At 34.2% G+C, this 16,114-nt stretch overlaps 2 protein-coding genes across 2 annotated transcripts; one reads left to right on the top strand and one right to left on the bottom strand.

Moving 5' to 3' along the window:
- The first annotated feature begins 2,409 nt into the window (after positions 1 to 2,409).
- Positions 2,410 to 4,341, top strand: LOC122602801 (ras-related protein RABA5c-like). Its single transcript, XM_043775396.1, has 2 exons — positions 2,410 to 2,865; positions 3,833 to 4,341. Exons 1-2 carry the CDS (start codon positions 2,526 to 2,528, stop codon positions 4,150 to 4,152), a joined length of 660 nt encoding a protein of 219 aa, XP_043631331.1. The 5' UTR covers positions 2,410 to 2,525; the 3' UTR covers positions 4,153 to 4,341.
- Positions 4,342 to 4,537: 196 nt separating this feature from the next.
- LOC122602800 (DNA topoisomerase 3-beta) lies at positions 4,538 to 15,377 on the bottom strand. The gene is made up of 15 exons (XM_043775395.1): positions 15,335 to 15,377; positions 15,111 to 15,167; positions 12,851 to 12,954; positions 12,597 to 12,690; positions 12,189 to 12,288; positions 11,188 to 11,428; positions 10,516 to 10,678; positions 10,313 to 10,432; positions 9,835 to 9,914; positions 9,461 to 9,739; positions 8,562 to 8,730; positions 7,281 to 7,409; positions 6,617 to 6,829; positions 6,231 to 6,410; positions 4,538 to 5,283 (listed from the first exon to the last, which is right to left on the bottom strand). Exons 1-15 carry the CDS (start codon positions 15,353 to 15,355, stop codon positions 4,645 to 4,647), a joined length of 2,589 nt encoding a protein of 862 aa, XP_043631330.1. The 5' UTR covers positions 15,356 to 15,377; the 3' UTR covers positions 4,538 to 4,644.
- Positions 15,378 to 16,114: the final 737 nt, after the last annotated feature.

Raw genomic sequence — 16,114 nt, 5'->3', positions numbered from 1 at the left:
ATACTACCCAATATTGAGGGTATCTTTATCTCTAGCTTTGGTCACAGTTATTTCATTGAAAGGTGTGAATGAGAATCCATAAGCAGGACCAGTAAAAGTTACACCATGCTGCACCTATGTATTTTTGTAAAAGCTTAACTTTAGCTTATGTTTAACCACAGAGAAAGGGTCATCATTCATATCAACACCAAACCTCTTGATGATAACCGCAGTATCTTCTTTGATCGGATTATCAAAGATAGGAACCAAGTCTTTCTTTACCATACACTGGATTTTTGCACCCTATAAAATAACATAAAAAAACTTAGAACAAAAATTAAAAGATTGTGTTTTTTTCTTATATCTATAAATTGATCCACAAAATGGAAACATATAGGGTTACCTTCTCATCAACCAACACCATCTCAAGCCTCTGCCAGGGATTAATCCAACGACGGATTATCCTCACCTTCATGTTGATGAAATCGTTTGAAACATCTAGTTGTTCCACAAGCAAAGTTTGGTTGGTAGCCATGAAATTTGATTTTCAAAACCGGTGAGAGAGTTGTGTGTGAAAAACTATGGATGGTGTGTTTGTGATAAGGTTTGATCACACAATATACATGTTTCTCTTTCTTGATACAATCAATTGTAGATCTCAAGACTCATGAACAGTGGTGTCAAATCCATAAGCAAGCAGGTGAAGGTGGGTCGTATGGGGAACACAATTAGCATTAAATGCTTGAGTGTAACCTTATAAACAACTCCGTACTACGTACCACTCTATTTTCTTCAACTAATTTAAGTTTTATTATTCAACTTAAAGCATGCATATATTCTTCATTTTTAAATTAAAGCATGCATATCTCTCCCATCTCTCCCATACATACATATATCTAGTATTTATATTGCCGCCAAAACCGAAGTTTGAAATAAAGCAACACACCACCTTCACAACTATCAAACAACACACCACCTTCACACCGATTTCCTGCAAAGAAACACCACACCACCTTAACACCTATCCACCCTACTCCTGCCAAAGCCCATTTTTGAAGTATGCCTTATTCCCCCGCCCAAATCACGTCCCCACACACACCAAAAACACTTTGAAATACTTACAGATTGACATCATACATCTAATGTGGCTTCCCTCTCGGCTTGACAACAAAACATTATGATGTCACTTTACATTTCTCCTCTAGTATGAAAGGGGGATATATAGTTAAGATGTATTTTTTTTAAAAAAAAAATGAAGTGATACACAAGCACATAACAAAATATGATCATGTGTAGCTTATATATGTTACATTTAAGATACAAGAGTACAAGATACAAATAATAAAGATAAATATAAATATACACATATATTTTACTAGGTATCATTAACTCGTGTTAGCTTAAATAACTATTAAACAAAAATTAATCCTACAAAGCATATACAAACATATGATATCATCACCATAATATAATCAGAATAATAAATTAGACAATAGTAACTATATTAAGTTGCAAAAGATTAGTTTTCAAACCAAATTAATTATTACAATGATATCTAAACATGATTTCGGTTCCGATCGAGAAAAGATATAATCGGAAATTTTCTGAATGTGTTTTTATTTTTATGTTATTTATGTCGCATTATTTTGTGAAAATTTGTTTATAAGTATAGCACTCTTTTGCTTTTATTAAGGTTAATTTTTTTTTATAGTAAGTAACATATTCTTTAAAAAAAACCAGCTTATCAATCTTCAAAACAATTCTCTTTAACAACTTTTCATAACATTTGATAAAATTTAAAATAAAATAAAAAACTAGTGAATTGCGTAGTTATTAAATTTACTTTCATGGTTCTTGTTAATGACAACATTATAAGTATAAATAGCATGTTACTCGTGTAATGTGGCGGTTTTCGTGGCGACGACGGTGTGGTGGTGGGGATGGTTGTTGGTTGTAGTGGTGGCGTCAAATGATGTTAGATAATTGATGTAAAGTATTTGATGTAAAGGGTTAATATGGATATTTTAAAAGAAAAAAGACTAATAGTGTTATATATCCATTAAAGATATTTTAGTCATTTCCCCGTGTAACCTTTAATATTGGGACTATTTTCTTTATTATATAGTATATATTTAAAAGTATAGATATAGATAATTTGTATTTTTGAAATTTGCTTTTAATAATATCGAAAGTAGCCGTAATTAACATTTTTCTTATGAATATATATCCTTTTCCATCTTTTATTAATAGTAAAAGTTCTCCCCGAATCCCATTAATATAAAAAAATTCCAAATCGCAATCTATGAGTTAACATCAAATAGCAAGTGCAACATACATTTACATACATACATATATTTGGCACATACGAATTGACTTGCCTTACCGCCAACCCACCTCCTTTAATTTTTCTCATGCCAGCCAGCCTTCCTTTATCATATTAATATTGATATCTCACAAACCAACTCCTCCAGATTTTCTGAAAAAACAAAAAATAATAAAAATTCCTCCAAATCCTCCTTAAATAAAAACAATTTATTAAAAATCTTATGGATTATTCATCATCAGATGATGAAGGAGAAGAATACTTATTCAAAGTCGTAATTATTGGGGATTCGGCCGTTGGGAAATCGAATTTGTTAACTAGATATGCTAGGAATGAATTCAACCCACATTCTAAGGCTACTATTGGAGTTGAATTCCAAACTCAAACCATGGAAATTGATGGCAAAGAAGTTAAGGCTCAAATATGGGATACTGCTGGTCAAGAACGATTTCGGGCTGTTACTTCTGCTTATTATCGTGGTGCTGTTGGTGCTCTTGTTGTTTATGATATATCGCGTAGCACTACTTTTGAAAGTGTTACGCGATGGCTTGAAGAACTTAAAAGTAAGTGATCAGTGTACAAAATTTTTGATTTGGTTTATATTGCAATATGTATATGTCAATATATGATTATTTTTTATTTTAATTTTTTGGAATCCAGTCTAGAAAATACTCCATATTTAGAGGCAGCCTGCTTAACCTTGAATTATATGTTAAATACCTAAGCGGTGATCAAATGTTAGTTGTTGGTAGTTAATTTAGCCCCAGTTAATATTTAAACATCAATGTCTAGATTTGAACCAAACCAAGAGTTCATTGACAATGATCTATCTATTATTAGTATATATAAAATAATTGGCCAAAATCCTAATGAAACTAGTCTCAAAATTGACAGTGAATTTGATTTTGAAGTTTTAAGTTTTGATTTAATACATATGAATCTTTTTTTGGTAACATTTATTGCAGATCTAGAATAATTTGTTTCTCAAGTTGTGCTAGGATGGATTGAAACTTTTCATTGGGAATAGTTGATATTGTTTAGATTTAAGAGGTCATGTAAAGACATAAATCGGTGGAACTTATGATTAATTAAAGCCATGTTGGCCAAGACCTTAGCAACACAACACAAAACAAGTTGTCAACATGGAAGGTGGACCATGTGTGACCAAGTAATAATGTTATATATTTGCCGAAGATCTTCGTTGAGACAGTCTAGAGACCTTCGGGTAAATGTATTACTGTTTACATCTCACCTTTCTGTACCACGTTTGACCGATATTGGGTATTGTTGTTTTTTTATTATGTAATGTAATTGTAATATTAGAATTACATAGTGACGGGATGATTGACATGTATGTAGAACTAATATGAGTAAAAATAGAAGTTTGTATGAAGATATGGGCATTGCCCTTCTAAATAATATCTTTAAAGGGCTTGATAAAATTTCAAACTTAAATGCCATTTATATTCCATTTCTGTAACTAATGTAAATTTGCATGTTGTGTGTTGATGGGTGTTAAAATTTATGCAGCTCATTCGGATACAACAGTGGCAAGGATGTTGGTAGGAAACAAATGCGATTTGGAGAATATAAGAGCTGTCAGTGTTGATGATGGCAAGAACCTAGCAGAGAAAGAAGGATTGTTCTTTATGGAAACATCTGCACTAGATTCTACCAACGTTAAAACGGCTTTTGAGATGGTCATTCGGGAGATCTACAACAATGTCAGTCGTAAAGTTTTGAATTCTGATTCGTATAAAGCAGAGTTATCATTGAACAGGGTAACCCTTCCAAATGATGGATCTAATGAATCAAAGCAAAATCAAAGCAGAAGCTCTTGCTGTTCTTAAATCTCGAGTAGTCAAGAGTTCAAGACCAGGCTGCCAAGATGAGTTCTATCACAGTTTGCATCTCTATACGCCAATTATGATTCCACATTTTTTTTCTATACTTGTTTTTCCAGATAGTGTTTTTTCTTTTTGCGTGATACAATAGCAAAATCTTTAAAATATACAGTAAACAATATCTTTCGAGCAAAATTCTTCATGTTTTCAGGAATGTCAAAAGTACAAAATTCTAAGCTATTATTGTCGGACATCAACAATAGAAGCATTGCTCCTAAACTCCTTCGATCACTCAGCAGAGGTTTGCAAGTACATCGAAATACTCCCGATGTTTGAATCATCATACAAACCTTTTAACACCTCTTATTTACTGTTCTAATTAGAGCAGACATTTTCAAGTTTTTTTTGTTTAAATCTTGTATCAACCATACATCTGTTTGGCAAGTGCACACATGTTACTAAAAAGAAGAAAACAAACTAACCATACAAATATGCATTTCAGAAATCTCTAAAACTCATTTTGGGATCTTGTTTCCTACCACCACGTCCCCGCCCTCTACCTCTACCTCTTCCCCTGCCTCTTCCTCTCCCTCCACCACGTCTAAAGAAAGACTTTCCATGTTTCATTTCAACAAGCGAATGCAGCAACTCGTCACAAAGAATACACCCAACATGTAAAGTAGCTCCATCTTTCAATGGCGTCGTTTTCTTATTAAAGTCCACTTCTATAATAGTGGAGTCACAATCAGGACATCTTTCTTTGGTTGTGCTTATTCGATGAGCACCTTCTGGAAGCAAAACAAGACAATTGCACATGTTGCAATAAAGTCTCCATTTGGGAGCACTGACAGGATCCAGGACGAGGGTCCCATCACACTCTGGGCATGCACACACACCTTGAGATATTAATGAATGAGGGCATGTAGGGTGTGGGCAAAGGAAACAAGGCATGCCAACTCCCTTTCCTAACTTGCCCGAACCGCCGGTTTTGAAGGCACCGAATAACGTGTCTATACCTTCAAATGGAGGATTGTTGTAGCAATAAGGACAAAGAGGGAATGACTTCCCATCTGGTCCAGCCATGGAAAAGAGCAATAGCTCAAAATTGTCCAGAGGGCAGGTGAGTTCTTTGTACAGCTGCCAAATCAGAAAATCGGAACTGATTAGAATCTATCATGTTATGAGTTTGATATATGCCATAAACAGTAGATTAAAGGAGGCAACTTCGACCTATATACATATGAATGAGTCACTTTTGGTCGTGTTTGATCTCTAACGAAACAAATGTGTTAAATGAAAAGAAAGAGAAATGCTAAACTTACAAACAAATGTTTACAAGCTGATATGACAAACGTCAAACAGGTTAAAAGTCTCCCTGAGTTCACTTAACGGATATCACCTCCTAGAACATTTTATCCAGTAATTAACTTATGTCCAAGTGTTTTGGGTCAACCAAAATCATTCAAAACTTACACACTACCCAAGCCGCATTATCTGCTCAATTTGCGACGTCTACATTAGAGCATGGTTACGGTTTTAAGGATTCACGTATAACATGATCAACGACAAAACTAACTCATGAAAATGTTGCAAGAATAAAAATACGAGAACAGTATAGTACGTAATGTAACACAAAAATTTCTTTCATTTCATTAAAACTGCAATATTGGTCTTTCACTTGTTTAAGCGGAGTGTTACGACTACTATTTAGTATGTGAAGTATAGAAAGATGATACAAATGAAACTTGAGGACCTAAATCAGTTGTACCATTTACACTTTACTGTGAAAAGAATGATGCTTATCAACCACCAGGGTGATAGTCCATTGACAAGAACTTGTGCCTCTCAATGTAGAGGTCACAAGTTCTATCATTGACATAAGCCCCAAGTGGCTACGGACATTCACCAGCTATGACTCCAGGCTCAAAGCGATTCGCATTAGTATTAGTTTGCTCACAAAGCGGGTGGGATCACCCAAAAACGTAAGACGCCAAAAATGTAAGACGCCAAAAACAAATGCTTATATATAACTGAATTTCTAACAAAAACCCACATTGGACTGCATACTTTGAAATAAGAGGTACCTTGATTGTGCCCTTTTGAGGAACATAATAGACTTCTTCGCATGTATTACAGTACAGCCGTGATGGAAGCATAGATATGTACTTCATATAGCGTAGGCATTTTCCACATTTACTAAGTGCACGCCCAGTATCTGAAAGTGGAGAAAATTGTGCTTCAAACAGTGCATCCATATTTTCAATCTGTAGGAGGATCAACATCAGTCAGAAATACTAAACTCAATAACATTTATAACTTGTTAACATAGCGAGGCATGATACTAAGATAGCAATTTAGTTCCACGATTCGACCACAGAATATTTTTTACAGAACATTCCAATTTCCAAATAGAAAATGTAGTGAGTTTCAAAGGAAGGGGGAAGGGAGGGCGGTGTTGTAAAACGAGTACCTGCTTAGTAAAATAATTAAACTTCTGTTGGAACTGTTCAAGTACATGCTGCACAACAAGCGCATGATCTGCTTGACCTTTAGAAACTAGTGTGATTTGATGCTCGATAAAACCACGTATGTCAGGCAAACAAAGATCTGGATCTATACACTGATACCCTCTTATAAGACTAACACCCAATGTTGTTGGCACCAACCTCCTTCCAGCTTCTACCTGTAGATTTCAAATGTGAAGTAAAAAGCACATAATAACTATCAACAATAGATGACATCAATAATTCAAGTACGCCAAAACAGGTCAAAAATTTGAATAAAATGGATATTTTCTTTGGTACTGGTATCGTCAGGTAAGTTGACCCAAAACATCTGTTCAAAACATTTTAACTACAGATATTGTGTCAAATAGTGAAATAGATTTGAAAAGACACATTATCTAAAAATAATCTGTTTTTCTCTAATAAATTGATTTATACAGTTTGTGCACTAGATATGCACTTCGGCGACTTTCGGCCCAAGTCTTTGTTGGTCAACATTTATGTTTTGCCCGTTAGACATCAATTAAAACCCACATCAAACCAATTATAAGTGAATGGTTGAAACTGCCCCTCTAATCAATACCATCTACACCTGGAGCAACTAAGAGCATGCGTAGAGAATTAACATACCTTCACGTAATTCCGTTCACTTATGTTGTTGATATGCACTGGAATGGATGCATCCGTTCCTATCCCATGCTTCTCCATTAGTGAAATCAGCTCACTTTCAGACAGGTAATCTGGAGGAGCAGTTTTACCCTGGAAATTTACCAGAGAGTTATAAATACGCCTAAGTAGTTAAGGACCGAAATTTCGGTGTTTCAGTCAAGGACTGGTATTTGAAATATCGGTTATTTCAGTGGTATTTCAATGGTATTTCGGTAATCTTAATATTATGAAAAATATTATATATAATTATATATATATATATATACCAAAAAGGTTGCAATTATACACACAAATAGCAATTATATTAAGTTAATACTCAATCTAAATATCAAAGTCAAGCTTAAAAGTGTCAATATTTGATAGATTAGTGTTAATACTTGAAAATTTTAGTGTTTCTTACGTTGTTTTTTAGTTTGGACAAAAATAATTTAATAAAAAAAAAGAAAAATCTGAAAAACTGGTATACCACCGAAATTTGGACCGAAACTTGACCGATTTCGGTATATTTCACCAAAAATCTAGGTACCGAAATTTTGGACAAAAATTTATACCGGTATACCAGTGGAGGACTGAAAACCGAAATACCACCGGTATACCACCGAAATTAACTACATAGAAATACGCATCAACTGGTAACTGAAAATGGAGGTGACAACTGGGTTGGGTAATGAATCGGAGCAGGCAACTTTTGATTGGGCCAAAACAGATATGGTTAGGAGTACCTTTAGCAATTTTGTTCCTTTTTCATTGGACTTTATATATTAATATATTGAATATGATTACTAACCTCATTATAAAGACCTGAATCTAGTTTTTCCGAATAGAGGTATTTAAATACACTTTAGGAAAATTTTGATCCATTCAACCCATTCGATTCACTTCAGTTTTGACCAAATTTTTAATTTTGCCTGTTTTGGCTCCTTAGATGTAAAATATAGCCCATCAACCATGTATGGGGGCAAATGGTTGCCACCTCGTTAGCTGCATATAGGCTACATACTTAGAATCTCATTGTGTTCAAAATGCTAGAGCTGATAACACAGGCGAGCATGGGGATGGATTTATTAAAACCTCAGATACTCAATGAAAGTAGAAAGTGAAAGTGTAATACAGAGGCATAAGCAAAGGAATCGAAAACTGATATTGCTTGATGATAAAAAAAAGGATACAAAAAGAAATATGGTCATTAATATACAAATGAAAAGTAGAAAGTTCACAAATATTTGCTACTCAGAACAATACCTCATATAGCTCAACTTTCAAAATCCCAATTTTCTCCCCTTCAGTAAACTGGGGCAGATTTTTCTCAGTCACTGCCAACCATGGCATTATTGCAGTAAATCCTCTCACAATTACATGCTGCCCAACACAATGGAAGACTTCTCCTCCCACAGAAAATTCAACTTTTGTCCTATCAGAAATTAGCATCCATAATGAAACAATAAACTAATCACAGTCCTAAACATTATCACATAATAAAATCTAGAACATGATCTTGGCACTGCTTGAAACCACAACTCTCCCTTTACTAAATGCAACTCCTTTTTTACATAAGCAAATGTCTTATGGCTAGATATTTAGAAGTGATAACAGTAGTTGATCATTTAAAGGATAATCAAGTGTGTTTAGTTCTGATACATGGTTAGTGAAGAGATCGTAGGGGTGGGAAATCCTAGGGTCTAACAATGTGTTCATTTTCAGAACCAAAGAACAACATAACGGATTGCGTAGGGTTACGCTTACTGGGGTTGTTCCATTTGAAGTGATTCAGGCTGGTTTCAGCAAAACTAATTGAATACCCCAGCAACCGCTATTCAAAGCATGTTATATAGACTTTGTATCCTATATTAATTTGATATCTTTATCTTTCTGAACTTGGGATGTGTGGATGGGCACTCGTAAGAAAAAATGTATAATACATGTATATGTCATTAAGATGACACGAGACTAGAGAAAAACAAAAAGTCTCCGATTTCAATGATAGAGAAATATGATATTCTAGACAGAAAGTTTCTTTATGTTTGAAAGAAATATACTCGATCTGCAGAAAAAACTATTCGCTCAAAAAACTAGAAGCAATATCATAAATTATTTCAGAGAGACACAGTATACATATATATGCACTGTGATGGATCTCTTACCTCACATATTTGCAGTCAGGGGAAAGGGTACCAATAAAATGCTGACAGATATACTGATAGAGTCTCCAAGCATCTCCACCAAGCATATCTTCATTAGCTGAGCGCATAGGGGTAATTGGTGGGTGGTCACCAACATCGGTTCCTGATTTGGGCTTATGATAGCCATTGTTAAGAAGTGTCTGCACATAACTACCCCATACTGCATTACTGGCTAATGTGGCAAGAGTTCCTTTAAAATCAAAAGATAAAGGGTATGCTGTACTCTCTGTCCGAGGATAGCTGGACCAATAGTAATGGAAACGATAAGCTATATTTAAACATGATTGGATAAAATAAAAGTAAAAAGATGATATATAGGGTAATGGAAGGATTACCTGATAAAACCTTGGGTATACAAGCGCTCAGCCAATTGCATTGCCAAGTGAGGTCCAAACCCTAGTGCACTTGATGCAACCTGGTTTAATATACCAAACAATTGTCACACACCACCTTTCACATTATGCATATTGTCAATCTACAAATATCATGAAAACAAGAATGATGATATCCTCATGCCCCATTTGCTAGAGACTACATCATAAAGCCTAAAAAGAGAAGAAGATATCGAAGCCAAAAAGGACATGGCTGGCGATTCGCAGGGGGTGGAGAGGTAAAAACAGTGAGATTTATCATACTATAGGCATCACAAAAAGAAATTGAAACACACTTGTTACTAAACTACACATTTGGCTCCAAAAATAAATTGAAGGCAAAAGTAAGTATGAGATAAGATTACAAAATAATTAGTATGCAAATGATAATATCAACCAATGATCTCAAGAAACAAGAATAAGCTGGTGTTCTATATCGGACCTTCAAAAGGTTGACTGTATTAAGACCAGAAGGGCGACCTTTGCTGTCTTGTTTTTCTGAAATACCGGTGACTTTCACAACTGCATCTTCAATTATTAACTTCTGAAACATCTCCGCTACCTGTTGACAAGTGTAAGCATCAACGGCAGATAAACATTAAAAATACCTTATATCAAAAAAGATAAAAGTAGAAGGGAACTCACATCATGATCAAACAACCTATTACGATCCCATTCCAGCTTTAACTCAAAACCATTTTTAATTATGTACGGAAACACAACCCAAAACTTTTCTGGCTTGAATGTACTAATTTGAAGGTAGCGCTGCACACAAAATCCAAGGGTAGGAGTTTGACATGGGCCATATCTGAGAAAGCAAAATATCAAAGATGTATTACAGATTTATATGTAGGAGTGTCTCTTGAAAAGAAATTTCATGACATGTGATAGGCGTTCCATGAAAATAAAGTATAAGCTAGGCTTTAGTAAAACATCTAAGATCCAACAGGTCAGCGAAGTGGTGTAACACGTCAAAATGGGTTTGAATAAAAAGATGTTGGGCCAACTTACCAGCAGTTCTTTGTTCACGTTATTTTATTTTGTAGTTAGTCTATACAATATGATGATATATTAATTTAAATAATATGATTCAGAAAGTTGCAAGTATTTAAATACACACTTGATGATGTTTGGAGTGTTTGATCCATTTGACCCGTTTGACTTTTAGCTACTTAATACACAGTTCATTTACTTGACCCGGTACCAAACCAATAGAGCCTGAATCGACCCATTTTCACAAATGGGATGAAACCACCACCTCTACCCTAGACTATAAATTCTTGAATAAAGCTAAAAGGATGAGATTGAAGGACCTACGAGATAACTCTAGAATCCAGATTTCCATACTTCCCTTGGAAATAAGTAGTCTGAAATCGTGTGAATGCAACTCCAACTTTGAGATCAATTTCCTGCCGAGCATCTACAGCCAATGACTCATCTTTGTTGGGCTGAACAAGATTTTTCATAGCATGGGTAATGTCTTTCTCAGTCACAGAAGAAAACCGTGCACGATGAACTCTTCGGCCATCACCAACATTAAATCCCGTGCACTCGATAACTGGATGTATGAAATAAGAAACTGATGAAAGTAGAGCTAACATGGTACTCAAGGTAAGTTTCCAGCATACAAACATGGAACAAAAGTTAGCAATTAAAATACTAGAGTGGCTGAATACGTGTCGTTTGTTTCAGGTCATTATGTATTAGTAGATTTAAGATGCTTCCTAAAAAGAGCTTTCAGCATGGGTAATGTCTTTCTCAGTCAGAAACTGTGAGTTGGCTTGAACCAGTTTTGTCCAAAATTTTTTGTTTTTCTATAATATTTCGATGCTAATAATCTGATTTAATCAAATATAGGAGGTTTAATGCTTTAAAAACACCTTGAGGGACATTCAAGACTCATTAGAGATACAACATAACCTACACTGAACCATTTATAGATAAAGGGACCAATCTTGCCACCTCTACAAGTTAGCAACATATTATAGCCAAAGAGCTCAAGCTATAGCTATGGAGGTGTGATTGTGCAGGTTTGTACACAACTAACAATATTAAAAAAACAAATTTGAACCTTAGAGCATTAAACTATCATGAATATCTTATTAAAAAGTAAGCTGTAAGTCACATAAGCAGTAATGCATAATCAGCACATGCAATATATGGAAAAAGGATATCCAGAAAAGAATGGAGCAAAAGAAAACATAACATTGCCATTTTTCACCAAAAGATTGAATTAATATTACAGCTTATTGTTGCTACTGTCAAAAATTAGCTGCACATGAGCTATACCCGTCAGCATTTAATCAACAAAAGATTACCTTCAAAGCATATATTTTCTCCTTCACGATCACAGTCCAACCACAGTACTAGATCTCCATAACCACGAGCTTCCCGGTTCAGATGTTGACGAATATGAGCCTTATTACAAAAGGTTTAACAAGAAAGCGAGTTTAGGTGAGTGAATTTGTTAAATAGAAAACAGGGTGAAGTAGTAATATTAGCGGTTTCTAAGGGACCTCCGTTCATAAATAATTCACAGAAAGCATATAACGACAGATAAGATGTGACATGCATATAAATTTTAATGGACAGTAATATAAAGTGGTGGTTTAAATATAAGCAACAATGACAAACATTCTCGTTACCAATTTGAAAGAATATTTCCAACTAGAACCACAGCCGATTGAACCAATGAGAAAAACTGACAAGCTATGAGGTGGCAATACCTTTGGGTTAGATTCTGACTTCACAACTGGAGCTTGAAAAAGACTCAGAGGATCTGTAGTAGCCCAGTCTTGATACTTCGGTGGAAAATCTACACTAGATTTGAACAAAAAAATAGATATTCAGTTATTTAGATATGTTAAAGATCAACCTCACCAACGTCAAATTTTATAACTCTACACTCTTTGACCACCTTGTACAGTTGAGTTTAGAATAATAATATGAATGGAATATGATGTTTTGATGGAAAGGAAACCTGAAAACGTGACCAATCACTGATGTCACTTTATATTGCACCCGATATCCTAAGAACGTCCCATCAAACTCATGAACCTCGGTACTACCTCTTCTTGATGACATCTGCAAAATCAATCCAATATCTTTTAAAAATAATACATTCCGGTAATCAAAAGGAAACTAATTTCCGCTGGATGGTCCAATCTCACAACGGATGATGCCTCTTACTTTTAGAACAATTAGACCAAATGCTATTTACCAAAGGGAAATGTTCTTATATATACTACAATGAAGACGATAAAAATGGCAATGATACATTAAATTCAGCCAGAAAACAGGTACCACGATAGTAAACACAAAATCATAGAAAACCGAGATTACACACTGAAGCCAAGATTTTCCGTTTGTACGAATAATTAAATAAATGAAATTCAATGAAAATTTCTGCTTCTCATAAGCTTGAGTAAATTCCCAAATGTGCTTGTGTTTAAAAGGTTGGTAAATACTATGCTTGTTTTATGTACATCTTCCAAAAATATGCTTTCTAATTAAACATAATTATAAAACTCACTTCTTCATTCTCTCCTCTTTCATGTTTGATGTTTCCCCATCTTTATCTACTCTGATAGTCTGATCCAATGTAAATTACAGCTTAGTCTTGACATATATATAGTTGAATTAATAGTTTCAATAATTAATATCTCAATGATAACGAAAATGTTTATCTACTCTGATAGTCTCATCATCAATGTTTCGAATCATGCACAATACAGTATATGTCAATACATTGGTACATTATCCCAAGACTTATAATGATTTGTACAACGATTCTCATTTAGTTTATGCAAGCAATAGCTAGACGCTTTTAAGTTCGTTGTATATGGGTTTCTAGGCACGGGTTGAAACAATACGCTAACAGGGGTTGGAACTTTGACCCGGCTAAGGATCCAGCCAAGTTTAACTTGGTTGATCCTCAAGAAAGGAACACGGTTGGTTTCCCAACAGGGGGTTGGTCTGAGATTCGGTTTAGAGCTGATAATCCAGGAGTTTGATTTTTTCATTGTCATCTAGAGTTGCATACTGGTTGGGGATTAAAGACCCCGTTTGTCATCGAAATGCGTATTATTGAAAGGTTTTATTAATTATTAAAGTGTTATTTTAGTTGGAATGCGTATTTTTGAAACATGTTATTGAATTAAAATAAGAATATATATAATTTTCCAACTTCTGATAAAACAGCATACTACCAATATTATTTATGAAAACATGAAAAGAGGAGAGAATGAAAAAATGAGTTTTATAATTATGTTTAATAAGAAAGCATATTTTTCAATTTTTGGAAGATGTACATAAAACAAGCATAGAATTTACCAATCTTATAAAAAAAACACATTTTGGGAATTTACTCCATAAGCTTTCAATTTATAGGTAACATTCACCTGAGGAATCAATTTCAACAATAAAAGAGTAACTGTGTTTTCACATGTGCTTAAGGCCTTACATTTGAATACTTACCAAGTGTTTGCACTGTTTTACATCTGAAATACCCTTTATAGATAATTAAAGAAATACCAAAAACAACGGAAAATATGAATATACGAAGATTAAAGATGTGTAAGACTAAAAAATAACTTGATGTACCAAATTACGCATCACAGTAATACAACTCAAATCCTTAATCACTAACTCATTCTGCGACAACTAGAAAGAGAACCCGCTACTATCTTAGATGAAAATATGAAATGACTTAAATCTCATACCAATGTACCTAATATGAATTCCTAATAACTATGCTTAGATGAGACTAACCAAACCAACATCTAACGTTGTAGTCTAGTAGTATCTTGAAGCAGAAGTACTTAAAGCTTTGTCAACTTAGAACATTTTTAAAGCTACTTCTGCTAACGTGACAACTTATACGGATGCCATGTTTGTTATACATCAAATACTCTACTCATGTGTATATACCGGACCAAAATCTAGTATCCAGTATAATTTATAAACGGGTAAATACCCAAGAACCCCTTAGTCCCGTAGAGAAATTTTTCCTCTCAAGCTAACGACCCTACAACGCTGTTTGACGGTGAGACCCCATAAACCTTGGCTGATTGAATACACTTTTGCAGGGATTCGAACCTGGGTTGTGTTCCTACCAAGTCACTTTTTAGGGGGCAGGTGGCCACTGGGCTGTAACCCAGATGGTTTACACACACACACACACACACATATATATATATATATCAGCTAAAAAAGAGGCGGAAAAAGGGAGAAGGAATTACTCGGCCACCAGAGAGTGCAGTAGCAATTGACAGAGCGATACTTGGCTTCTCTGCAACCTATTTCATATTATCTATTTTAATTAAATATACCCAAATACATATATGATAATAATAATAATAATAAGAAGAAGAAGAAGAAGAAGAAGAAGTTAATGAAAGTTGACAACACCGTAAATTAAATAAAATACATTATAAATATACATATGCTGTATATACACACTCACCATGAGAACTTTGGTCGCCATTGTTACAACTTGTGCGGTTGAACTGTTGAAGTGAAGCCAATATACAGTTTAAAATGATTTGTTTTTCCTTAAGAAGTTATACCCGAACCGGATCCGGCCCATTCATTTTGGACTCGATTAGTGGATTGATTATGCGGTACAAGGCCATTAAAGTTTTTTTTTTCATAAAAATAAAATAGAAAATGATAATGACAGCCGTTATTAACAACTTATTACATGCTTAAAAACTTGTACACTATATATTAAAAATCGCCCCCTGATTTTCCTAACAGCAAGGTATAAATTTTAATGCACTCAATTAGTTTTTACTGACAACCCTAAGAGCTGTCACTAACAAATCCCAAATAAAATAAATTGCACAAGTTTTTTTTCCATTGAAGTAAAACACTTTTATTGATTTTTATTTTACCATTAAATCTTTTATCTTTTAATTTTTTTTATGCCAACATAATTGTACAACTTATTTTGCATAAAGTTGAAAAATTTTTATTTTTATAAATTTTCATTACTTCTCTAAAGTTTTCAACTTTTAATTTTTTTCCCATCTATTTATACTCCTTTATCAAAATTATAAAACCTATTCAAAATGTAAGAGAAAAAAAAGTTGCGAAATAATGAAAATACCCTTCATTTTAAGGTCGTCGTTTATCTTCATGTTGCAACCTTTAAGGCCTGACCACATATATTTATTATATTATATCAATCTAATAATTTTGCCCTTCACGTGATCACTCGCTTCTCTATACCATGTTTATATCC

The sequence above is a fragment of the Erigeron canadensis genome, chromosome 6, assembly GCF_010389155.1.
Source record: "Erigeron canadensis isolate Cc75 chromosome 6, C_canadensis_v1, whole genome shotgun sequence".
NCBI lineage: Eukaryota > Viridiplantae > Streptophyta > Magnoliopsida > Asterales > Asteraceae > Erigeron > Erigeron canadensis.
The sequence above is the reverse complement of the archived record's forward strand: the minus strand, read 5'-3'. Positions and strand labels throughout refer to the sequence as shown.